The sequence below is a fragment of the Scomber japonicus genome, chromosome 19 (assembly GCF_027409825.1).
Source record: "Scomber japonicus isolate fScoJap1 chromosome 19, fScoJap1.pri, whole genome shotgun sequence".
Lineage (NCBI taxonomy): Eukaryota > Metazoa > Chordata > Actinopteri > Scombriformes > Scombridae > Scomber > Scomber japonicus.
The window spans coordinates 12,312,342-12,339,870 of record NC_070596.1 but is presented as its reverse complement, the minus strand read 5'-3'; the positions used below and the strand labels follow the sequence as shown (position 1 = coordinate 12,339,870).

Sequence of the window (27,529 nt, the reverse complement as noted above, 5' to 3'; positions counted from 1 at the left end):
CCGTTAGTCTTTTTTTGTCCAATTTTCCTTAAATGCATCTGGCATGTTTTAATAGCTACAGTAATCTTCATAATTAACCACACAATCTGTCTTTATAGAGATCCCATCATTAAGGTTCTTTAGACAGCCATCAATTCTCATGTGAGCCTGGAACCTGCACATCTTTCTCCTTGGCAACCCTCTTCTTCCATTTTTCTTTGGTTATTGAATGCTCACCCAGATGTCCTACACCCTTACAAAGAGCCTTTGGAGTGTTGCCTGTTGGACCATGACACACACTAAAGTTATTGGAAAAATGTGAATATATTTCACACATAATGTAGTTCGTGGCTCCTATCCTTTCATAAAAGCCCTCTATATCTTGCTGTCATCATCTTCCTATAGTTTTTTTGTCCATTTACTTGTTGTTCTTCCATCAGCAACTGATCCATACTGTATGTCTCTGTTTCTATTCCATTTTTTTCATCATCTCTCCCCTCTCCCCTCTAGGCTCCAGTCTCAGCCTCTTTCCTCTACTTTTTCTCCATTTGAACATTAAACAGCCCTCCCTCTCCTCATTACCTTTCACTTTTCTCCCCATTTGCCCTCATTCTCCATATTTTCTCTTACTATCCTATTTATTTTTCTTCACACATCTTTTTTATTTGTTGAATCTCTCTCTCTCTCATGATGGTATGATGATGATGATGATGATGATGATGATGATGATGATGGTCTTTCTCTCCACCTAGTGGTGATTTAATGGTAGTCACCAATTAAAAAATTAATAAGGGGGGATTTTTTCTATCTAGAAAAAAAGTGATTAATTTAGTTTTCATTTTTAATTTTATCATATAAAAAAAAAAATGTCTCAATTAGCTTAGCTCATTAAAACTCTGATAGCAGTATCCCCTGACAAATTTCAAGACTGTTTCTGCAAAAGCTCATTCATTATTTTGTCGTGATCTGTGGTGTTTTTGTTGTATTTATGTGTTCTGATATACAGTTCCCTACCCTTTTCTTCAGCTGTTATATAGGCTATTGGTTTTGTTAATAAAGAAAAAAAAGAAAAAGAGTGTTATATTGTACAGACTATTAAATGTGCTTACTTTGAACAGCATTATGCTATATATATTTTATTTATAGATTTTGTAGCATATGGCTTTAAGCTCAATTTAGATAATTCATTAAAATAGAGACACACTCCACTTTATATGTCCATATATATGTCTCTGATTATTCTCAGTTTTTTACGTCTCCCAGGGGTGATTCTAGGATCAGGCCTTTAGGGGGGCTCAGCTCCTAATGAGAATTTGACATAATGCCGTGTAAGTGTTCAAACCCCCTGCTAAATTACTCATTTGACTGGATAACGTAAATTGCAACAAGAAATATTAATACAAAGTTGAGTGGTCTACTATAGTGTATAATAATGATGGTTCATAATAAACAATCACAGATGTATACAGAGAGGACCCTAAGATAGTTAATGAACCCTGAGGCAAAGACAATATTAATGACAGAACCAAAGTACATTAAAGCTGGTCAAATAAAACCATTTGAACCTGTAGCATAATTGTTTGTCCCATCTCTAACAGTGAAGCTCACAAAATAGTTAAAGCTGTATAAAATAATTTTTAGGGAAAAAAATAATTATTTATTTATTTTCAGGGGTGCTGATATCAATTTTTTTTTTAAGAAATGATCTAAAATCGCCACTGTCTTCCACGTTAGTTCATTTCTCGACCTTAGCCTACATATAGGCACATTAAGCACGCATCAACATATAAAGCTTCCTGCTTTCCTAAGTTAGTTTAATCAAACCTAACACTTTCGCTTTATGACAGGGGGCCACTGAGGACCCTCTGACGTCAAACCTACAGCTGTAACTGCCCTGCGCATGCGCATGCGCTTGTTGCTCAGACTACACCGTCTGCTTTGTTGGGACCATCGATGCTGCTTTGACTTTCAGCTAGTTAGCCTGTAATTGCAGGAGATTACGGGCAACATTCACGGCTTTTGCTAGTTTTTAGACATTTTAAATTTGATTTAAGTTGGCAGCGACTGCTTGTTTCGCCGTGTGGACGCTTCAGACGACAGGAGTCAGACTGCCTTGTATATAAACAAAACGCAGCGAGCTGCTTTTTAAGGTGGCCCGTCGTCATCCAAGACAGCTGTAATAACAAGACACCCGTTTGACAAGTTAGCTAACTTCGTGTTGGCTGCGTTGTCTATGATGGAAATCTCCGCACAGCTTTGTTAGGAGTAAAACTCCAAAACTTATGCGAGCTAACATGAGAGAAGAGGACAGTTTGTTGTCAGGAAGGCAGCCCATGGCAAGTGAAAGAGGGGGTGAACATCCCTGCTGCTGCTGCTGCCCCTACTTGACAGAGGAGAAAGGAGCACTTGCTAACGAGAAGGGTGAACTGAGCCCTCCTGGTTGTTTGTCCAGGTCAAAGTAGTATAAAACCAGACTTTGACTCGATATGGAGACGGTGGGGAAATTTGAGTTCAGTCGGAAGGACTTAATAGGACATGGCGCATTTGCTGTCGTCTTCAAAGGCAGACATCGAGAGGTGAGTGTTGTCCTTGTCTACTCTTTATATTGCTTTTTTAAACAATACATAATGTGCTGCTGCAAAAAAAATATTCGAAATGAAGCGTCATTTGGATAGTCTGGGCGTGAGTCGCCTTCCATCAGCCGTCCGGTGTATTTGTTTTCGTTGTACGGCCTTAAGAGGCCTAGGAGCTCATACAGGATGTTGCTTGAAATAACAGCCAGGCAGTAGATAAATAGTTACACCCCCCCTCCCCCTTTTTAAAGACATAGTCATCTCTTATCTTGTTTTGGGTGATGATTCTGATGCATTTTCATAATTGTACCAAGTTTAAATGCACAACAGGAAAGTTCAACACTGATGCCATTAATGGACATGTTAAAACATGCCCTATGCCTGGAGTGAAAGTGTATAAATTATGACACTAATTGTTCACAGAATGGTAATACAGGATCTGCTGAGACAAACACCATAACATGTTTGAAGAGGAAATGTAGGCCTGCAGCATCTGTGTTGATTTATATGGCACACAGATAATTTTCATTCACTACAGAGGGAAATGGCATCCCATAATGCAATACACATTTCAAATATGCTGAATCTGTGTCATCAATCGCATCTGATTTTGTGACTTATTGAACTTATAAGGGCACTGCATTGGATATTAGGAAATGTATTATCTAAATAAATATTTACTAGCTGCCTAACAAAACTATCTCAGAGTAACCAAACCTGCTGAATGATTACAGTCACAGCTAATGATAAGTAATCAGCACCAAATTCTCCTCCTGTTCAGTTGGTCAACTGTGATTGTTTTAAATGTGCTGTACAAATACGTTTTGTCTTGACCTCTAACAAACAGCATGAAGAAGTGAAGCATATACACCAACAGTAAACAGTAGTCAACAAATAGTCTTGCTCTAGTGTGACACCTTAAATATCCAGATATGTGATAGAATCAGTAATTTCAACAAGAAGGCAATGCAGATACATGTTGTATTTACTTTGCTGTACTGACATTACTGACACTTCATTTACCAACCAAAGACATTGTGTAACAACACTGTGCTTTGCATCTGTTTCATCCAACAGCCCAAAATAATACATTTTCATGTAATATGTCCTTCTAGAAACATGACTGGGAGGTGGCAGTAAAATGCATAAACAAGAAGAACCTGGCCAAATCCCAGACACTGTTGGGGAAAGAGATCAAAATACTAAAGGTAAGTCAGAACTTCTCAGAAAGTATCACATATGTAATAAGGTATGTAAACAAACATCTGTTTTATTGAGACCAAATGGGAATGTAATAAACAAGTGTAAAAGCATCCCTTTCTGTCAACACTAGCAGTGGTAAACTTAAGAATGACTGCTGTTTCAAATTTGCCACTTTGATAATTGAGAGACATTCAGACACATTTTTTTGAACTGGCTGCAGCTGTCTTTTTAGCTGGAGCCCAAAAGTTAGAGCAAAACAACAATGATCATGAACATGGAGATGTCATAGTGAAAATGAGTGTTCTCAAGTTTCCAACAGAGTGCATGGGGATTAAATATACAGCCAAAGTCATGTTGGACATCTCTTTAAAGTTAAATGTGTAGAAAAACAAGGCTATACCAAGCAAATAATCATTAATGGTATCATCTCTGCAGGAACTGAAGCATGAAAACATTGTTGCATTACTGGACTTTCAGGTATGGAATGCCACACTCACAAACATACAGCTTGTAGATCATGTCAGGATTACGCTGATTAAACAGTTCCAAGGCTTCTCTTTACATACATAATTATTGCACATCTTATTGTCCCAGTTTCCCCGTCAGTCTGTGCACACAAAGTAGAGCAGATGTGTTGTTGAATGTGTCTGTTCCTGATGACCCACTTCTGAACAGTTGTGTTTTCCCTGCTTGTTAAATGAGGTTTTGCTACATTTGTTTGCTCTAAAAAGTTTAATTTTGATCCTGTTCAGGCATGTTATCCTCTGCTCCTCCATGTACTGCAAACAAAGCCATGTAAAGTTTCAGAAAATACTTATGTCTTTGTGCTCTGCTGAACTCAGGAATTGCTTGTGTTTACTGCCTCCCTAATGATTGCTTTGAGGGAGGTGTGCTGCTTTAACTTTATATTTACTTCAAGTATCTCTGCTCAGGATTTTTTGTGACCTTTTCTAGGTAGAAGTAGATTGATTATGTATATGACACCACAGTCCCAGAGAAATTCTTGCTTGTAGCCTAGTAACCAATCTGAAGCTCAGTGTAACAACACCTGCCAGATAGTTTAGACAGCAGGACCCTCCGCCTCCACACACATTTGTGTCTTCACTCACCAGGTGTTTCTTTTGTCTTTATGATTCATGACTAACACGTTCCCTTCTGGGAAGAACAAAAAAGAAAAGAGAAAGCTTATGCTAACTGTGTAATCATGACAAGAGTCATATTTTGCAAAATGAGAGTACATCAATACCAGACATGAGATGTTTTGCTTTTGCAAAACCTTGTATAACTCATGAGGATAAAGTGTATTGAAATATTGGAAGTGTTGCAGGAATGTTGACTCTCTGCTGCTGTATGACTACTGTGTCTTATTATACTTTGAAATGTGTTGGGTCTCGTTTTTCTGTCCAGATGATTTTTTCAATTAAGCTGACCTTTCACCCTCTGCTTTTATCTTCTTTCGACAAAAAGCTTTATCATCATGCAAAGAAGGTTACTGAAAAGTCATGACCAATGACACTGAGCACTGCTATCTGCTGCCTGCTCAAACATCCCACTGCAGTCAATTTGTTTGTATCAGTGGCCACTGCAGCTCCACTTAAACAAATATAGATTTAACTGCTTTGCCCTAATGCCCTTCATCAGTACCCTGAGAAGAAGCATTTGTAACCAGTTATCATGTCTCTACCCATGCAGAACTAAAAAAATACTCCAATCACTTATCTTTACTCTGACTCACAGTCTCAGGGTCTCATTGAGGATAGTCTGAGCTGGGCTCTAAGATTACAGGTTTGTTGTTGCACTGCAGACAGTGTAGGTGTTCTTAGGAGGGGATCTTAGGAGCCAGCTATCTAATTGGGTCAGGATGAAACTGAAACCAAACCAAACACTGGACACCAGAGGATTGCATTCACTTTGCATTTTACGTTTGATCAGATTTCCTTATCCAAGGAGAGTTAAAACTCGTTTGTGAGTTGAAACATCTTATTAGCCTGTGATTGCAACAAACATTAGTTATCTATTCTTGTTCTATATCTTAACAGGATGTGAGCAATAGCATGTAGATACATTTCTTAGAGAGATGATAGCATGTAATGTTTTATTTAGAAACACGTTTTCACTCATAGGGAAACACATACAGTTTTAACTGAGGACTCTCTACCCTTTGGACCAGGAAATAGTTGCCACTGCAAATGTGACCTATTGTTCACTCTGTAACTTTCCAACAGTTTTTCTGGGGTAATTTGAATTTTTGCTGCTCACCTGCCCACCTGCTCTAGGCTCAGTATTTTATATTATTGCAAGTCATTGTACTATTAATTTGTCAGTCATATCTTTATCACCCTTTATCTAACTGTGGTGCATCACTGCATTATTTTAAGATAAATGCAACATAGAGAACTTGTGGAAAGCAGATGGTTGAGTCTCTAGTTGAAACTGGATGACTGGCTGGTTGGTTGCTGTCCATCTTCAACAAAGCCAAAAAAACAACTACTCTCAGAGACCCAGAGTCAGCTGAACTATAGAAAACAGTCTGGCCTCTGACTGGTGGGTTCAACAAGATACTGAATGAGGTCACAGTGAGAGACCGCAGTCATCTGTTGCCATGTGATAAGAAACGTATTTTTCAAGTAGGCCTGCACTATGTTTTTCTCAGTCAGGTTGTCAGAGAGTGAGAGAGAGATGTTAGAGGAAAGTAACAGATATGAAAAAAGTAGCTGTAATATCAAATCCTCCAAATGTGCAATATCAATATGTATTCAAGTTGTTAGTAAGTTAATAAGGATTTTTTTATTGTTTGTTGGTGTTTGAATAAACTACTTCTCGCAGTCTCTCACAGCAATTTGCTCGTTGTTTTGATAATGGTGTTGACTGCAGAGCCAACTGATTCCCTAAATGTTTGGCATGGTATTAATATAGCACAGTAGATTGTTTTCATTATTTCTGACTGCAAATGCATGCAACACTAAAAGTTATTTTAAAACACCAGTGATGTAGGAGTCTGCGATGGATCAACTTGTACAAAATGTATATTTGTAATCACATGATCATCCACCACTAATGTGCAAAACCTGTTGCTTTTTTTAACTAAAATATCATTTCCAATCTGAATCACCAGTTTATCTTGAATGTGATTGGTGAGCACAAGTGCCACCCTGTTCCTTTCTTTGTCTGTCACTGACTTGTGTTTGTTTACCCCCACTCTTACCCCCCCTCTCTTTAGGAAACTGCCAGCTCAGTGTACCTGGTAATGGAGGTAAGCTTGCTGGGATGTTTGGCTTTGTTTGCTGTGTGCTGTATTGTCTCAGCTTTTGCATGCAGCTCTGACAGGGCCCGGGCTATAATTAGCCGTGTGCTCTGGCATCAAGGGGGGTTGGGGGGGTAAATGGCTGCCAGTCAACATCCAAATGCTGCTAGGTTTTTGCAGTGGTTTCATACCATTTACTTGATGAAAAGCCAGGTGGAAAATGATGTGCTTGAATCTTCAAACTACTTTTGTCTTTGACCTAAAATGTTTTTGTAACAGGAAACCAAAAACAATGTTAACAAGCATGCTATATTGTGCAATTGGCAGCCAAGCAGACACAACTTCAAGATAAAAGTTAGCATGCTGAAATGGCTGACTATGGGATGACATACAGGTGACTTGCAAGGTTACAATCAGTGAAGGCCAGAGGCGTCAGATCCCTAAATGAACTGCAGGAAGTCTGAAAATGACTATAAGCGCAGAAGTTCTTAATACTTTATTCAGTTGCCCTTTACCTTCCAGCAATTAAAAATCAGTGGAATGGCAGTATCATGACATTTACTTGGTAAACACTGTTTGAAGGATATTTGCCTCTATAAATACATATAACATTCACTCTTCATATAATCTCCCCAGTAACCATGACAGAATGTTCAGGCTGTTAATATTTTTCAGAAGACAGTCTGGAAGCAAATGAAAAATGCTGCTGCTTGTTGCTGTTTAAAAGCAACATCACAGTAGAATCAAAAACATATGTTAAATATGGCCGTAAGTGCCAATTGGCAGGTTCATGCATTTTTGCACTCAACGGAGGGAAGTCGCTCAATCAACCAAAATTAAAACTGCAAGGAGCGATGAACAGGTTTCAGGCTTCACAAAGGTGAGCAAAGTCACCAGTTTAATTCTGTTTAAGGAAGGAGACCAATCACACACTTGTTTCATCATCATAAAGCCTGCAGCTTTTTATTAATTGCACACTCAAAGTTGCACCATTCATCCCCCTTTTATCAGATATGAACAAAACTCTGTGTGAATGTTCAGGAGGTAGTGTAAGTTGTCTCCACAGAGTTATCAGGATTACTCGTAGGCATCTTGAGTTATGAGGCCATGCCCACTTGCACAGAACAATATGGGACTTCAGAATTTTAATACTTGCCCCTAGAGCATGCACACAAATGGTTGGTGCAATTTGAAGTACCAACATTTACGATGAGCGGCCAAATGTTTAATGAGTTATGGCCAATAATTTCTAAGCCCGCCCTTTTGCAGAAATATATTGGTTGCTGGTGGCCATGTTTGTCTCCCACTCTTGGCCTCCAAGGCTGCACACCAAATTTAGTGCTGATCAAGTCAGAATCCAAAAAGTAAATGTCACATTACTGTTTAGGACATTATGCAAATCAGCAAAAAATCCATCCGGATGGACTTTTATAATCCAAGACCCCTTTTGTAGAGTAAATTGAACAGTGATAGGGAATAGGCCTTCCCAACATACAGGTTTTGGTTTTTGGGCTCATATTTCATGGAAGCACATGCACATCACTTCCACTTATTGGGCCAAGTTTCATGTTTTTCGCTCTTTCCTGCTCATGGAAATTTGAGCTGATGTAGCAGAAAACAAATTACTATAATAAACTGGCACAAACATAGATTCATTAATTAGCTTGAAAGGGACAGTAGATACATTTCTCTCACCCGCCCCCGTGATTAATTCATGGTTATCTCTGTATCTAAGAAAAGGAAATGACTTGTGAGGTGGCCTTTCATAGCTCTAGCTGTTATACAGATCCTGTCCTTTCATGGGTTCATTCATATTAATGCTGGGAACGAGAGCAAGGGTATAAATCTGTAACCACATCACTCTTCAGCAAATCATTGCTCTGATCTCTTTTGCTCTCTAGTCGCTTCAGAGACCAAATGATGTCAGACACTTATTCACTATGGTTACACACAGCCATGTTATCTGTGTTTCCTAATGTTATTCCTTTTCATCTCTCTCCCCCCGCCCCCTTTCCTGTCTCTCCCGTCTCGTGTCTTTCTGATCCCAGTACTGCAACGGTGGTGACCTTGCGGACTACTTACACTGTAAGTGGAACCTTTTAATTTTCTAAAAGCTCCAGGTGCTTCTCAGTAGAACAATCAATACAGTTGGAAGTGAACTGTCATCTTTGTTGCTTGATGACAAGAAAGTGATTGGCCTTGCTCTATGAAAGACTGTCATCATGCTTCCAAGCGAAGAAGGTGAACACTAGACATTTTAAATAGGATTCTCTAAGGTTTTATTGAGGGAGGAGTCCATTTAGGCTACAAGATCCAAATTTCACAGTTAATTTTAAGCTTCAAGATGGCACAATAGTACTTTTCATTACGGTGTTTTAGCCTTTCAAATTCAGAAGTGCAGCATAGATTATATCTTCTATATGTAAAGACATTTGGGTTCATTTTCTTAAAATTGCACATTAAAGCAATATACAGTGAATCCACAATGTGCAAAGGTACATTTTCTAGATTTAAAATGCTAGAAGCAACCGACCAAAGGTATATCAGTCACAAAACCAACCCTCCAAAAATGTGCAAATCTTCCTGGGTTCCTGGAATAATGAATAATCTTTGTAAGGGAAATGGTTGTTCAGACATTAAGTAGCAGAGGAGGAAGAAATATTCTTCTGTTATGTTAGATCTACCAAAAGATTGTGAGTACAAACAAATGGGAACTTTTATTCAATATATATTTATGTGTATACCTCAAGGCAGCCATTCAGGTCACAACTCTCCCTGTGTGACTGCAGAAAGCAGCCTTTCATTTGGGACAGATGACACAGAAACAGATTTGGTGCTTGAGTAACAGTGCAACAGTGCCAGGAACTTTGTAGGACCTAGGGCTTAAGATAGACTTTGACATACAGTGTAATAAAGCCACAGAGAATCCTCCCTGCAATATTCCTCTGTCTTTACTCATCATGCATGCGGTATGTGAGAAATGCATCACATCACCTCTTGCAAATATGATTCTAAGTCAACACTTGGCTAACAAGCTGGGAGAATATCTTATCCAGGTTTGCCACATAAATTGCAGGTTCTCTGAATAGCCAGTACAATAAACTCGTCTGAGGTAGGCCTTTGCCTATCACTGTGGACAGGGTGGGAAAATAGACATCAGCCACAAGCTGTTTGCTGACAAATTATTGCTGTAGATGCTAACTTTGTCGGTCAGCTACCAGAGTCAAAATAGAGGCCCTATTCTAATTATAGTCTTTGCTTGTCTGTTTGAAAAATGTTTCAGGAGTGTTTTTGAATCTACTCCCTCCTGTGGTCAATGATCTAAACTTTTTTTTCCTGGCTAAAGTTAAACCTGAGTCTGGCTTTAAAAAATGTGTTGGGAGGGTATGTGGAGCCAGCTCTCACATAGAGCCATACCTCACCACCTTGTGATGAAGATGATTGGAGGGGAGAAAGAGAGAGAGTAGGAGGTGGCAGTGGGGTGATGTGACAACAGAGGGGAAAAAACATATCTTGTAGATATTTTAGAGGTAAAATGAGGTGGTGTGTTTTGTGAAACATGACCTGACAAGACCCCAGGATGTTTTAGGAAAACTAGAACATTGTCTCACTGTCCAAAGAAAACTCAAAATTTGGGAAATAGAATTGTTCTTTAATGGTTTGAGATAATTATCTGTTTCTTAAACACATAGTTTACCCACTGAGATGGCTGAAGCTAAAAGCATGGCTGTTTTCCTGAATTCATGAAAAGTTGACATTTTGGAGATACTGGTTTTCATCACATATCTGAAGATCTAGGAAAGAGGTCTACTATACTCCAACTTTGTGACCTACATCATTTGTTGTCACTGTCACACTGTAAACTTTTATACTTAGCTTAATTTGTTGTCAACTAACATTTATTAATTTACCTCTTGTTTCTCTACAGCCAAAGGCACATTAAGTGAGGACACGATTCGGGTTTTCCTGCAGCAGATTGCAGGGGCCATGAGAGTCCTACAGGCCAAAGGCATAATCCATAGAGACCTCAAACCCCAGAACATTCTGCTCTCCAACCCACCAGGTCGCAAGTCTCACTCCAACAACACCTGCATCAAGATTGGTAGGTTTGACTGTGTGACAGTCTACTGTACACATGTGACAGCATGTGCACATTTGTACACGCTGTATGTATAACATCCATGTTCTGCTGTTGCCTTTTAATGAGAGGGGGTTCCCACAAAGTTTGAAAGACTGTCAATGAAAGTAGCAAAACTTACTCAGCAAAACTTACTTTTTAAAAAAAAAAGAAAAAAAAAAAAGATGAATAAATGAAAAAAAAGCAAGAACAAACAGTCAATTTATATCTCCAGTTAGCCAACTCTGGACATACACAAATAAATAAAGAGGTAAACAAGTACAGTTCATAGTACATAGTTAAAATTTGACATTATTATTTTGGATAACTGTTACAGATCTTTAATATTAATCACATATTAGGATTTAGCACTGCTTGCTCTAAACCTGTATTATCTATTGATTAATAAATGCAAAGGGTATATATAGGGAAGACAGTCAAAAATAAAAAGAGACAAAACACTAGCATTTCAGACGTGAGACCAAACCTTGCACGTGTGCAATTGAATTAAATAGGAAATCCTCTTGACCTATACATGAGCAAAAACACATTTAATCTCATAAAGCACCAAATGGATATCCCTGCTGCAACATCAACCTCTTTACAGGCAGTTTCTTTTTCTTTCTTTTTTTTTCACAACAGGACCTAATAATGATTTCACCAAGGTAATTGATTTCACTTAGGCTGTAAAACTAAACTCGTTAGAAGACGTTGACTAGATAATATGTATAGAATTTCACATTTTCCTTCAGCAGCATTTATAGTCTTCCTGTGATAGAGCACATTGTTGAATCTCAATAAAAAGAGAACTCATTCACAGTCAGTTTTCATAGATTTAAAGAGATGGTGTTGGCGTAACAAGAAATCACCATAATGAAAAGTGTCAGGACCAAGTACAGAGAGTGAGTGTGTTGCTCAGCTGTTTGGAAACTCTGTTAATCCTTAAGCCTATTTATTCTTTTTTTTTTCCCCTCTGAAGAAAATTGATTGCCCTGTGGGACAGAAGTCTGAGGCGTGTGTCAGTCCCAGTCACAGCAGAATGTTATAATCCACATGACTCTGGGAAAACCGCCTCAGTCACACACACATAATCAGACTGTTCACATGTTGTATCCACACAGGTGGCGGCACAGACACACAGGCACATCAACAGAAATTGTGTAGACTACTTGATGTTTTAAATTTGAATAACTCAAATAGCATGATGAGTATTGTCAGCTTAATATTTTGACTGATCGATACACTTTCTGTCTTTTCAAATCAAAATAAGAACCTTAATTTTCTGAAATGCAAACTCTTTTGATAACTGTCTTTTTTTCAGTCGATCAGTCCATCACTTTAACCCAGACTGAAATATCTCAATTACTGTGGTACAGATTGTGATATAATTTTGTGTAGACATTCATGGTTCCTAGAGGATGAATCCTGCTGATGATTTGATGATTCCCTGACCTTTCCTCTGGTGCCACGAGAAGGTTCACATTTTTAGTGCAGAGTTGAAAAGTCTGGACAGGCTTTTATGGTTACCAGATGATGAATCCTACTGATTTCCCGACTTTTTCTCTAGTGCTCCCATGAGGTTGACATTTTTATTAGTTTTGCAATTCTTCATTAGCCACCGGAGGGTGATTCATAATAATATTGATACCCGGACCTTTAATAAAGTGCCAAAATAAGTATGACCAAATACATTAAAACTAATCGCATCCCCAGCTGTACTTAGTGCTAATTATCAAATATTAGCAGACCAATATGCAAAACTAAGATGGTGACTGTGACAAACATTAGTGAAGCAGGGCTTATGAGAGACTCTTATTCTCTGTAGAGAAAACTTTGTCATTATAAAGTTTTGTTTGACTAAGTCGTAGCTGCCAAGAGGTTGAACTATATTGTGATAATTTTTCATTGTTATGAATCTTGTAAAAGTGAAGGTCTTCCTCTCATCTATTATTGTGAGAGTACAGTGTTCATTTTTATTGGTTTTAAAAATAGAGTATTCAACTGGGAACCCGCAGCAGACAAACTTATTCAGAGCACTATGGATTTTCTTTTGACATCCGTCTGTAATTTTTTGTGTGATTTTCCTGAAGGATCTGCAGATTTTCAGTACACAGCTGCATTCCCCTCTTCATCAAATGTGAATTTATCCTCTCTTGCTTCTTTTTGTTCTTTATTCCCCCTTCTTTCTTTCCCTCCATAAATTTCTCCCCTCACAGCGGACTTTGGCTTTGCCAGATACCTTCAGAACAACATGATGGCAGCAACTCTCTGTGGGTCTCCAATGTACATGGTGAGCACTATTTGTAGGTTTTTATAGATATAACGCAAAAAAATTTAATTAATTAAATGTTACTGCTTGAGGTTAAACACAAGAAACTTTAGACTTGATGACGTTTGTTTTTTCACTTGAACCAGCATTTAAAGGGTTCATTGCAGGCAGAAAAAAGTTTTGTAATGTTAAGCTTAAAAAAAGGTAATTTGAAAACAGCATTCTTTCAGCATCAGTCCAACACAGCTCGGTGATTTCTCAATTGATTCTGTCATAACTTTTTCATATGAAACAGCAGAGATCTTGGTCTTGGTCTTTTAATTGTACAGTACAGCATGGGCAATGATCACTACTTTATCAGCTCATTAATTGTCTATTAACAAGTTCCAAAGAGGTTTCACACTGAAAATGATCTTTTTCCCCCCCTCACAAGGCTCCTGAGGTCATCATGTCCCAAAACTATGATGCCAAGGCTGACTTGTGGAGTATAGGAACCATCTTGTTTCAGTGTCTGACTGGGAAGGCTCCCTTTCAGGTAAATACACTACAGTCATCGGTCGTACGCAGATTGATTTCAAGAAACATTATAGAGCTTGCGGGGTTTTGGAAAGATATTTACATTCAGGGATGGGCAAACCAGTATTACTCCACTGTCAAGATCTGTTGTTAAAAGACAACATGAAAAACAACCCATATGTTATGCAGGATTTGTTATCACTCGCCAACATACAGTAAGTATGTGTACAGAAATGTATAGATTTCTGTGAAAAAGCGTTTATATATCAAGATAATGTATACAGTAAATTATTATTTTCATTCCAAAGTTTAGTATTTTAATTTCTTCCACTGTGACTTTTCTTATGATTTTTATTTATTTTTTATCTGAGAAGCAAGTAGATTAAAAAAAAGCCTTTTAAAGGTCATGTGCTTAAAAACTGTAACACAACAGAACTGTACTGTGTCTCACAACAGCAGTGCAGACCAGCAGGGAGCAAAATGAAACATGTCATCCAACTTGGCCAGTACAATTCTGCCACTTTCTCTCTGCCAGCTACTTTACTGCACTACTTCCTCTTCACAAGGTTCCTCATCCCTGTCTTGACTTTTCTTTAAAAAAAAACCCAACATTTTAACATTCACAGTTTTACAACACACTATGTGACATTACTCTGGAAATTGGGATATTTTGAAACTGGTTGCTTAAAGTGGATTTACTTTGTTGTTTGCATGGTATATGTTTAGTCTGATTAATTGGATCCATAATTAATGTAATGTTAAAAGCATTCTTGTAATTTTGTGCAAGATAGCATCATTCAATGTGAGTACAGTAATGGATAAGTCACATACAGTGGTTTAAACTAGTAAGAACACATTAATACATTATATAAATAAGTGTTTCATTAACATGTTTTCATCCTTGTCGTGAAACCTCAGTTTAGGTTTCTTAGAAGTAATCAAACAGGCTGTCTCTTCACTCCCAATCATGTGAGAGATGAGCAGGAACTTGAACAGCAGGCTATATGTCTTGACTGACTTGCTTGATCCTGTGAAGGATGAAACTTACCATTGCCTACAGCATTTTTGAAACTATTTGAGTAGCTTCATTCTTTGATAGGCATGTTAAAACATGTCTCACTGGACGTGTGATTGAATTAATTGGATTATGCCATTCACAGTCACTGGCTTGGGGTTCAAGCCATGCAAAACAACATAATGTACATTCCATAAAAATGTATGCACCAATAGTATGAAATGGTGCTTTGGCTATCAGTGTACATACACACACTTAAATTTGCAGACAGTTGCATGGTTTCATCTTTCTTTCTTGCCTTTTGTCATCTTTAGGCTAGTAGTCCCCAGGACCTCCGGCTGTTCTATGAGAAAAACAAGAATCTCAGCCCCAAGTAAGAATTTACAATGAGATGACAGCATGCCTATTTTTATGTGATTAACAGATGTTATGTTAAAAGACTGATAAACGCAGTGAGGATCATCAGCTCTTCCTGCAAATGTTAGATGTTATGTGGATGTTCAGATGTTCAGATGTTTAGACAGACTCTTCTGAAAAAATGTGTCTAGCACCAAAAGTACAATTTGTAAATGTCTCTTCTAAAGAGATGCTATCATGCAAGCTGGGCTGTTTTAACAGTTGAACAGCAGTTCATTGTTAAAGATGAAAAACACCCAACTGACTACTTTCTTTTTTACAGCACAATGTCTGTACAAGTTTTATGTTTCAGTTTATCCCTACTGTACAATAAAAGCCTGCCTGGAAATCAGATCAACTTTCACAGGAATGTTAACATAGCATAGAAAGATAGCATATTTCTAAAAAGTTGTCATCAATTAAGGGTATAGAGATAGATGCCTATTGAAATGGTCTGGTAAAAAAAAAAAATGATATTAATGAAATCACATGCAGCTGACAGTGTTTCTGTATCAGTTTTCTGTAGAATTTGACCTTCATAATCTGAAGTGCTGCACAGACTGATCATGTTATAATTTGTTTGCAGCATCCCCAGAGAGACTTCAAGCCATTTGAGGCACTTGCTGCTGGGTCTGCTGCAGCGCAACCACAAAGACCGCATGGACTTTGGTTAGTAAAAAAATCCAACACAGTAAATTAAATGAAAAAGCTGATGCAGACCAACACTAGGATTTAGAAGATAATTATGAATGATAATTGTAACAGATACCATTATTTCTGTTAAGATTCTGATTATGCACATCTGTGTTTGTTTACTCATCCTATCTTCTTCTAATGAATACTGTAGATGCTGAATATAGGAAACGTTGCTCTGTTTCACCACCTCCTACTAATTCATTTTCTTTTTGGCTTGTTAGATGAGTTTTTTTGTCATCCTTTCTTGGAGGCGAGCTCATCCGTGAAAAAGAGTAAGTAAGAACAAACAATACACTTCATAATATAACTTGTATGAATAATTGGCCATAATACATAAATGAAGGACTATTTGTTTTGTACCTTTTTAAGCATTAATGTGTGAATATATACAAGGTATTGTATACTGATCTGTGCTTGTGAGCCATACCACATTTTATTAAAACAGTGCAGAACCTCAAATCTCCTAAAAAACATTATGTAATCCTCAGTGTAATACTCACTCATGAGGACTGAATCTTTAATACAAATGATAAATTCGTCCCACTGTAGAACAAAATTTAGTAGTATACCAGCCACACAGTGAAGATGAAAATATTTTTCACTTACAAAGTAATAGATGAGAGAAAAGATTAGTACGGATTCGTTTTTACCATTGTTTTAGTACAAAGTTAATTTTATATTTTCAATGTGTTCTTGTGTGTATTTTTTGTTGCAGTAACTCCAACTGTGACCATGACCTGCTTCCCAAGCTCAGCATCCGCCAGCTCCTGCAGCAGTTCCTCCACCTCACACCTCGCCTCACCGCCGGTTTGTCTTTATTATTTTTGTGTTTGTTATTTTTACAGTCTGTGCATGAGTAACAAGGTTTTGTGTTTATGTGGAGCTAGTCAAAGAGGTCAACCAAATCAACACTTACTTGGCTCTCCTTCACTGTTTGTTCTTTTATTCTTTCTCTTGTGATTTCTTTGTTTGTTTATCTGCTGCTCTCTGTCTCCCTATCTCTGCAGCAGTCTCTTGCTGAGGGTCAGCATTTGCGTGCCAAAGCTCTGGCCTCCCCTACACAGGAGGCCACTGGTTTTCTCCTCAAGGACTCATCTGGAGGCGGCGGTAGCAGCAAGAACTCCTCCTCCTGTGACACTGATGACTTTGTCATGGTGCCAGCTCATTTCATCAGTGAGAAATTATTTTTGCATCGGATCTTAAATGTGTTTTTAAAGGTTATGTGATATTGACTCTTCTTTAATTTCACTTTTCTTTTGATTATCGTTGTTTTTCAGCAGGTGAGCTGACATGTGAGAGTAAAGTTCTGCAGGACAGCTTGATGAACAGTGGGTAAGAACCAAGCATTTGTTCTTTGATCGCTATTAATTGGTGGTGTGGTTGTGTGACAGTGTTACTAAAGAAAGGAAGATAAATAAATATCAGCAATTAAATTTACATCGAAAATAACAATATATGGTGTAGTAGTACTCTTTTAAGATAACACCTTCATTAAGTTTTAATAAAGTGTTTCCCCTCTCCACTTTAATCAGCTCTCTTCTGGCTTCTGCTGGTCTCTGTATCCAAGCCAAAACACCACCACACTCCCCTTCCTACAGTGGCTCTCCAAGTCCTGTCAGGTAACATTACAAAGCTGAATGTTTGGTTGTGGCAATACTTGTGGTGTTATGTAGCTCAGAGGGCTGGACACTAAAAGACATGGAAATGGTCAATTAATTAAATTATTTGTGTTGAAATAGGAATCGATGCCAGTGTTTTGTTTGCATTAACATGAAAGCTGAAGTAAGAATCCCAGTTGTTAATGGCCTCAGATCCTGTCATGTCACTGTTTATGCACAATGTAATATTTGTACATTATACATTTGTTTGGCAGTATTATCAGTTACACAGAATATGTCATCTCCAAAATGTTTGGTGTACTCATTAATGTGGAAAGTGTTAAACTTGTCTCTCTCTCACACACTCACACACACACACACACACACACACACACACACACACACAGAGACACACACACACACTCTCCTCTTGTCTAACTGTTTTCTTGGGCACTCTCTGTTCTCACTGTTGTTGGCAGGCCCATTGAGTTCTCGGGAAGTAATTATGGTGGTAACTATGGAAACCATGGTCAGTCATTGCCTATCCCAGTCCCCACTCAGGTCCAGAACTACCAGCGCATGGAGCAGAACCTCCATTCTACCAAACAGGATGGCTCACCACGGTCTGTATCCACAAACACAAATCCCATGATTGCAAATGTAAATGACTAATTAGCATTACCATGTTTTCATCAGAATGCAGTGACTCATGAGCTTTACGTTATTAGGCTGTCGACACCGGTGCGTCGTTGCAGCAGTGGAAGCTTGTTGGGCTTTGGTCGGACCGGGCCTTCACCACCCTTCGGGCAGGGAGCAGTGACCACCACCCGCAGGCTTTCCCTGGGAGGCGCCAGAACTTTCCAGCTCTCTCCTCAAGGTAGCTCAGATGTTTTACTTTCAAGTCTTCACTTAGTAAACTACTTTCACAGATAGCAATCACAGCTTTCTGTATGCAGTATCTACATACAGAATTGTAATTTGAACAGTGTAACATGATCAAAGACCTACTTGGAACTAAATGTTTGTAGTTGTGTAAGGTAAGGTAAGAAAGGTGTCGTGCTGAAACAATTACTCAGCTAAATAAGTTAATTGGTTTTCTGCCTTTTTGGCTTGTGACCCCATAAAATCAAATCTACTTCTGAACCCTTATCACAGATTAATTAACATGAGTTCAGAGCAGGTCAACCAAAGAGAAACTTTTCTATCTCAGATATTTTATTTGAAGGACAGTAATATGAAAAAAACAAATATATTCTTTTTTTCTTAGCTTATTAATCATAAATCTTTAATCATCTTGTGATGATTGAAGTTTTGTCTTCAGATGTCTCTTCTGACCTTTCAGATTAGTTAATTGAACAACTGATTTATGACATCAGTTAATCCTTTTAGACTTTAATCAAATGGCAATACTAAGCAGTCTCTGGTTCCAGCTTCTCATATATTTGAAGATTGTGCTCCTTTCTTCTGTTTTAAATAACTGTAAATTGACTATCTCTGCATTTTGGGCTCTTGGTTGAACAAAACAAGAACTCTGAAGATATCATCTTGGTCTTATATTAGTTGCAGCCCCAGAAAGGTGATTGGCTTGTGCTATGTGTTGTTTCCCAAACTTTCAACTGCAGAAAAAGATATACATTACCAGTCAAAAGTTTGGACATGCCTTCCCATTCTCTTGAATGAGAAAGTATGTCCACTGGTACTGTACATTATGATTGTGTTTAACATTTGTCAGTTTTGGGGTCAGCCTGGTCTGTAGTTTTAAAAGTTATTAAAATAAATCAACCTCCTATGTACACAAGTACTCTTTTTCCACCACCATTTGCTCCCTCTGACCCTCATGCTGGCACAGTCCCTTAGCATTCTAAGCACGCTTGCCAGTGGAGCAGCAGGGGAGTTAGCCAGGACTTGTCCATCTCTTAATAGATTTATTGTCTTTGCTGTCCTCTTTGACATTTTATATTGCTATGCCACCTGCTGTCTCAAAGTAAAAGTTTTATGACCTTCTTCTGCCACACTTTCCCTTCCAGCTCCTCAGCCTACTGAGCCCCGGCCGACTTCTCAGCAACAACACCTACAAGCAACAGGACTGGGCACACGGCTCCACAGTGCACCCTGTTTGTTGGAGTGTGCCAGTGGTAGTGGCAGGCAAAAGATCAGGAAGCAGCACTCAGACCCGGTGGTGGCCCCCTCGGCAGGCTTGATGACTATCCGCCCCCTACACTCTTCCCCCAGACTCAGTGAGCTGCTGCAACGTAACCCCCTTCCCACCATCTTGGGCTCCCCTTCCAGGGTGAGTCAGCTGTGTGTGTGTCTGTGTGTGTGTGTGTGAGAGAGAAAGACTGTCCGAGAGAGAGAGAGTGAGGGAAGAATGTGTGTTTACAAGATACACAGAACAAGAATAGACTACCAAACAGTTTTTTTTAAACTCTGATACCTTTCTCCTTTCTCCCTCTGGTCTCTCTCGTCAGACCATCCCTCCATTTGAATTCCCCAAGCCTCCCAGCTCTCCGAACCTTATGACCTTCCTGACACAGCAGGGTTTGGTCATCGGCTCCCCTTGCAGCAGGACTGTCCCAGCAGAGCTCAGAGACGCAGGACAACAAACACCTACACAGGTCACCCAGCCTGCCCACTGCATCCACAGAATGACTGATGATACCAAGGGATTTGGAAAGTAAGAGCTTGAATATCATAGCATAATATTGTGTTTTCTGCTACTTTCTATTTGATATGATTGTCACACTGATGCTGTATAGCCTGGAACAATTATTTGCCCTACAGATGTAGGATAGACATTTTTACAAAAATTACATTACATTATAGAAGCTGGGGATCAGTAGTATGTGGATTATCCTTTTCATGAATTCCTCTCATGAATGGAAAGAACATTTCATGTTAGGGTAACCTAATAGAGTGGATAGAAGGGCAGTTAAATATAGCTAGCAGGGAAAAGGTAAGTAAATCAGTGAATAAACAAGGCTAATTCTCTCTCTCTCTCTCTCTCTGTGGTGCAGGTCTCAGAGCACCGGCCGTCTGTCTGACATGCTGCTGATGGCTGCATTTGGACCAGGTGGACCCATGGCTGACCGAGGCAGCACAGAGAACCTCAACTCTGAAAAAGCCATAGATATAACAGGTAGATGTTTGTTGATTGAGGTTTGCTAAAATGTGTATGCATATTTGTTTTTGCTTTTTGAGTGGCTCAGTCCGACTGGCACACTGCTAGCCTGGATATACCCATGCTCTCCTTCCAGCAAGATTCTACTTTGCTCAGAAAATTAACATGGTCCCCATGACAAAATTTTCGCCTGAGATAGGGAACCAATCACAGAACGGGGGGGCGGGCTCAAGGCGATGACGCCCGTAGAGCGAGTCTGTTTACATCCAGCATGGCGGCCACGGAGGTGCAGCAACCGTTCAAAGCAGCAGTAGATAGTGTGCTAATTAAATTGGAAGGCAAGTTCACTTTGAAAATAGAACAAAAACTTGCGCTACATGATTTTCCTTCATAAAAAGGATGTGCTCTCGCTGCTCCCTACAGGCTCTGAATACGTCATCGTCTATCGTTGATATGATTGGCTGTAAGTTTGTCCAGTAGCGTACAGAAGCATTTGATTGACATTGACCTCAAATACGAGGAAATGAGCGGCTCCTCACCAGACCCTACCTCAATCTCACATGAGATTGAGACGCGGACTGGTGTTATCCAGGCTAGCACACTGCCGTATGAGACATAAATTCAAGGCTGTAAAAATGACGTCATGATAGTCTTTAATGAATAAATTTAATACAGTTAAAATTGTTATGTACTGTATGTATACACATGGAAAATGTATATTCAGAAAAGCTATTACCATCATAAATTGGTTAGATTATCAGGAATGCTCTCTTTACTATCTTGAATCATTGTTATTCTCTGTTCTTTAGTGCCCTCATGTGGTGGGGGAGGAACTGCACCCGCCTCCGGCAGCCCAGCACAGGTGGTTTTCACTGTGGGCTCTCCACCAAGCGGCAGCACCCCACCTCATACCACAAGACAGAGGAAATACTCTGGTAGTTCATACACATCCTAACGCAATTGTCTCCACATCCCTTCTGTTGTGTATATTTTTTAATAGGTGGAAGAAAATACTACCAACAAAGCAGCATTACTTCTATGCTTTGCACATCATAAAACACAGTTGCTATTTTCATTTTCCATGATGTGGAAATTTAAGTAAATGCCATTAAAGTTAGCATAAAAGGTTGACTTTCCACTGGTTTTATGAACACACAGTTTTCCAATTGGTAACAGGCTATGTAGTTGTTGGTAGTTATTGGTCATTAACTGGGGCACATTTGCTCCATATACAGTGGTCAGTAAATGTTAATTCCAAAAACAAAAAGAAGCCCAGTTGGTAGAAATGAAATCCTCACACCAATTCATTTATAGTTGTTCATGAAAATTTTCCTTGATATTTGTAGTAATGAAAGGTCCGTTGCATTAGATGAAATACATTTTACCATCTCTTTTTCTGACTCCTGTAGGCTCGTGCACTTCAATCAGTCCTGCAGGGTCTTTCACTAGCCGCCACCCCCAGACAGGCACCTATCTGGAGGGCTTTGAGGCTCCTTCTAGCCCTCGTTACAGCTTTTTTGATCCTATCACAGCCAACATGGGCGGTCCTGTAACCTTTGAGGCTCCTGAGCTGCCTGAGGAGACTCTGATGGAGGTGAGAAGCCGGTTTCCTGCACAGCTCTGGAAAGTAATGAAAAAGGAGTAATGTGTTTGATCCTGTGTATTCTGCTATTACTGCCAATCAGAGTTTCATTCTCGCACAAAGTTGAAGTAAAAAATACTCAGCATTCCTCCTAAAAATCTGGACTGTGTGAAATACAGGTAAAGAAAGCAAGTGTTTGAAATGTCTTAGTGTCCGAGAATGGTATAATAAAATTAACTGAATGACATATGACATGCCTCCTGTTAATTCCATACTTTTTCCATCTCCTTTGGAGTGCAGCAAGAACATACAGATACTGTTCAAAGCCTGCGTTTCACATTGGATTTCGCCCGTTGCCTGATGGAGGTGGCTGGTGCTCGTGGGGTTGCGTTGGTGGAGGAGCAAGGGGACCCCTCGCATCCCTCCCTCCTTCAAAAGCAGAGCCTAGTAGCAGATCAGATAAGCTCACTGAGCCGAGAGTGGAGGTAAGGTCATACAGTATCAACCATGACTGTGTGTTGTTGTTGTTGTTGATGGCAATGATACTGTTTATCCAATTTGGATGGAATTTATTTTCAAGGTGGATCTCCTGGCTTTGCACCATGTTTGGTTTTTAAGTGAAAAACTGAGAAGTAACCAAAAACAGCTGTTTTAAAATTGTGCAATTTAGCATAAGGGTTCCGTCAAGTCGGACTTTAATGTTGCAGTTAGCAGATTTTCTGGCTGAAATATGTCCAAATGAATGGGGCAAAAACTGCAGATGAGTTTGATTATCGGTAGCGAGTGCAATGGGAATCCAACACCCACTAGCCAGTGGTTACAGTCAATGCTTTCTCACTTGAGATTCTTTGTGACTGTTATGATGCATAATTTTGTCTTCCTTAAACATTTAAATTGCTTTCCTGTGTTCAAATGTTGTACTGTTTGTATTGCACACTTGAATTGTCAATTCATGTGGGTTTCAATCACTGTGTGTTTGTGTTATTGTCTCCTCAGTCATGCAGAACAGCTGGTTCTCTACCTGAAGACTGCAGAACTCTTGTCCACTGCCTTACACACAGCCATGGATCGAGTTAAACAGGGCAAACTCTACCCATCTTCTACAGTTAAACAAGGTATGAGCCACTTCATTTTGTGAGGAAGAGGGTCTGATTATGTCAAATTTTTATATTAGCCAGAATTTGCAGCATATAAAGCTCAATTTTTTCTAATGTTCTAATGTCCATTCACAGTCGTGAGGAGACTTAATGAGCTGTACAAGTCCAGTGTGGCTTCCTGCCGCTCACTCAACACCCGTCTGGAGCGCTTCTTTTCCAGGAAGCACCGTCTAATGGACCAAATCACCTCTATCACAGCTGAGCGGCTGCTGTTTAGCCACACTGTGCAGATGGTAAGCCAGAGGAAAGAACTGACAGCTGGAAAGCAGAATGAGAGATGAGGGTTATTGACCAGCAGGCCACAGCAAACCATTCAAATACCATAGCTGTTATTATTTGATTAGCTCTAGTATTTGTCACCTACTGAAGTGCATGCATGGCACTTCTATATCTCTTTATTTATTTCATGCTCTAAACATTTTCTCTCAAAATATTGATTTATGGTCACAAGAATAGTGTAAGGCCACTATTGTAGTTAGATGGTCATAAAGTGTTATTGTAAAATGTAGTGTCATTTATATATTTCATATACATATACATGTGTTTTTTCCTTGAGACTAATCACATATCCCAGCAGCACTGTGTTGATATTTTAATCTCTACTAAAATCAAACATATAGTACATTAATTTTGGCCTCCTGGTGTCCTGTTAGGTTCAAGCTGCTGCGTTGGATGAGATGTTCCACCAGGGGGAAGCATCAGTTCTGCGCTATCATAAAGCTCTCCTGCTGATGGAGGGCCTGTCTCTGCTGCTAACTGAACAGGATGATATCCTTAGTGTTAGCAAATGTAAGTATGTCTGTCAGCTGCCAAAAGTAGGGATGTCTTGGTCTAACCAGTTAATCACAAAGCTAATACACTTGCTAATCTTAACTAACCTGCATGTCTTTATACTGAAAACTGGAGCACCTGGAGAACACCCAAGTTTACACAGCATGGACACGACTTATGTTCTTTTTTCTCCCTTTCTCTTTCTGTTGGCAGGTAAGGAGTGCATCGAGCGTCGCCTCACAGCCTTGCAGTCAGGACTCTGTGCTTGATTGACCTATGCTGCATCTTGGAGTCATTTGCACCCTGCACATTACCATAAACAAACTCTCCACCCCCACTTCATGGTGTTCACATAGAAATGCTTTTGTTTTCAGAAGAAACCCACAAGGCTTCAGTTTACACCAAACCACCAACATATGTACTCATTGAGTGACTTTCCATGCATCTTGAGTTGTGGACAGTTGCAGTGACTTCTCCAACACTAAACCTGGACCAGTGTTGGACATGAAGCACTTGTGCTGTGAACGTATGTCTGCTTTGTCACCCTTGTCAAAGGACTCATCTCCTGGCACTAAAAATGTTGTTCTTTGCCAAGGTGAAGATTCCCCTCATGCGTTATCACATGCAGGAGCATTTATTGCCAAACAGTCACATACCCTCATACAGTACTTAAACAGATAGCGTTTTAAGGACATATATACAGTACATGCTACGAATTTGCAGTCGGCATCTCTACAAACAAAATGATCAGTAGCTGGAGGGAAAGTACAGTGTACTGCTGTGCACCTACATACAGTATGGACGTGTGCTGAAGAAGACTGGGAATGGCCAGGTATCATTCTCATCAAATGTGTTTGTCTTATACACCTTATTTGCTTTACAGTGTTTACTTTTGGTTTTGAATCTTGTTGCTTGCTGAAGAGAAGTAGAAGTATATATATATATAGAATTGCTACAGGTGGTGACTGGAAACTCATATAAGCACTAAAACAAAACTGTTGCCAAAATTACAAAAACAAGGAGTTATGATTTTGTGTTACATGTTATTTATGTTCACTGCAGAGAACTATGCTGGGTTGGAAAAAAAACCCTGTTTGACACTTTACTGATTCTATACTTGGTTAATGTCAAATACCATGTCCCCTGATTAAAACATTGATTTAACAGGACTTTGTTTTCTATACCTACATGGTGGCAGGTGCAGGTGTTGAGGCAACTAGCTGGAAATAGGTCCATAAAACATTCATTATCCCACTGCTACATGTAAAATATAGCTTTTAAACCAAGTGAGAGTGAAACTAGCATCCCTGATCACAATCATGTTAAAGATGCTGCAATAATATGGGATGTATTCTTCAGGTATACCGATGCTTAGATACCGCTGTTGCTAGTAATCTCTTCACAAGATTCCATATTCTGTCTTTTCATATTTTATCTTTCAATCACGTTGGAGCTAAGCAAGTATAATCAAATTTGAATGTAAGGGTTAGAAGAGAATCGATGTTAGATAACTAACATTGAGGCTGATCCGGGGGGCTAATATCTGAATGTTTTTGCACTGTTGAAGTACTGTACAGAGTGATTTTGAGTGGAATATGCGAAAAAAGTCTTTGTTTTTGTTTTGTTTTTTGTTTTTTAGAGGTACCTTGACAGATTTGCTTATTTAGATATTGACTTCCATATTTTTAGTACTGTTTTAGTTGTATTATACTTACTGTCAAAAGGTAATGTATGTTAAATGTAAGAATGTTGACAAAGAGATGGTATAAGCTATGAAACCTTTGGAAAGATTTATTTAAGAAGGAGAAAAAAAAGGAAAAAAATCTTTACACTGAAAAAAAGTTTAGCATTAAGTGTGTTTTACTTCAGAGTACTCAGTGGGTGAAGATTGTGTCTGATTTTGAAAAGTGTTGATTTGGAGTGCTATTTGAAAATGTGTATTTTACCTGAAATATTTGTGTATTGTCGATATTGACGTTAGCCATAACTCCCCAACAGGATCCTGTAACTCTCCTAAATTCTAGGCCAATTGGGAAGGGTCAACTTCTATTTGTTTGTTGCTTTAAAAAAGAATTTTGTGCATGCATGCATGTATGAAGTGGTATTGTTTGAGATATTACTGGACAGTAGGATTTGTTCCAGTACAGAACTAATGACATAGCTGGATGACTTGATTTTTGACTCTATAGATATGATTGACTCCATTGAAAATCAAGGGGTTCCTTTGGTAATCCGCTGCCAGGCCCAGTAGTACCTTCTTCTACTTGAAGTGTATTTCCCTGTCTTTTTAAGTTATAATGATGGTGAATAAGTTCACATTTTAGAAGAAGGCATAGATGTGTGGTCAGGGCTGAAGATAGTTTACACAGAGATTAAGAAGCCAGTATAGTAGCAGTGTCAACTGAACAGAGTGGAGGAAAGGTTTTTCTCTAAATATACATTACGTGTATTTGCTTTGTGGCCTTTTGTCCTTTTACAGAAAACTTAACCTGAAATGTTTGTAGATGTTATTTTACTGAGAGCACTCTGCGTGTGTATAATGTCTGTTTGAGTGTACATTCCTTATGTCCTTCACCCACAAGTTCTGTCTCTTATGTCTTTTGTTCAGTCAGGATATAGTGGCAGTGTCTCAAAAGATACAGGTAGCAGAAAGTGAGGACCTCCTTTGTAAAACTGATGCATGTGTCACTTTTTATTGTTTTCTGCAATCATTGCCGTTGGCCACCCTAATAATTAATATATTTGCTAGGAATCAAAAACACCATGAAGATGATTAGTGCAGCAGTTGAAATAAGTAAAGAGTACAGTGACATGCACATGCCCACTCTGCTGAAGTGGCCTTGAACAAGATACTGACTCTCTACCAGCTCCAGGGCTGCTCTTAAGATATAATGAAGTGTAACCATCATGAAGATTCAGTTTGAGCTATGTGCACTCCCACAACAGATCTGTCATTGATCTTTATTTTTTATTTTTATGTTTCTTACGACCATGCCTGAATATTTTCATTTTGTGTTTTCACCTTTCTCATTCTGTATCACCTGTAAATATTGTAAATTAAGTTATTGCTGTCACTGTATATATGAATCTGCAGGCATGGAGAAAACAGTACCATACCACCCACACATTTCCAAAGAGTAGGCCTTCTGCTGATCTTCCATATTGTCTCTTACAGTTTCAAAGGCATTTTAATGTTGTCATATATCTATGACAGACACACTATCTTGGTGTCCCTGTGCGTAATGTAACCTTTACTGTTTGAGTTGCAACATGAATAAAGTGAAAGGAAAAGTAA

General features: G+C 39.0%; 1 protein-coding gene across 1 annotated transcript; it reads left to right on the top strand.

Annotated features, from left to right (window-relative positions):
• The first annotated feature begins 1,934 nt into the window (after positions 1–1,934).
• Positions 1,935–27,529, top strand: ulk1b (unc-51 like autophagy activating kinase 1). Its single transcript, XM_053339937.1, has 27 exons — positions 1,935–2,555; positions 3,668–3,760; positions 4,191–4,232; positions 6,976–7,008; positions 9,048–9,084; positions 10,928–11,101; positions 13,333–13,406; positions 13,819–13,920; positions 15,231–15,289; positions 15,899–15,981; positions 16,230–16,280; positions 16,724–16,815; positions 17,016–17,181; positions 17,289–17,340; positions 17,541–17,627; positions 18,086–18,229; positions 18,335–18,483; positions 19,634–19,896; positions 20,075–20,280; positions 20,621–20,742; positions 21,534–21,659; positions 22,134–22,318; positions 22,607–22,791; positions 23,303–23,421; positions 23,539–23,696; positions 24,117–24,252; positions 24,448–27,529. Exons 1-27 carry the CDS (start codon positions 2,466–2,468, stop codon positions 24,501–24,503), a joined length of 3,084 nt encoding a protein of 1,027 aa, XP_053195912.1. The 5' UTR covers positions 1,935–2,465; the 3' UTR covers positions 24,504–27,529.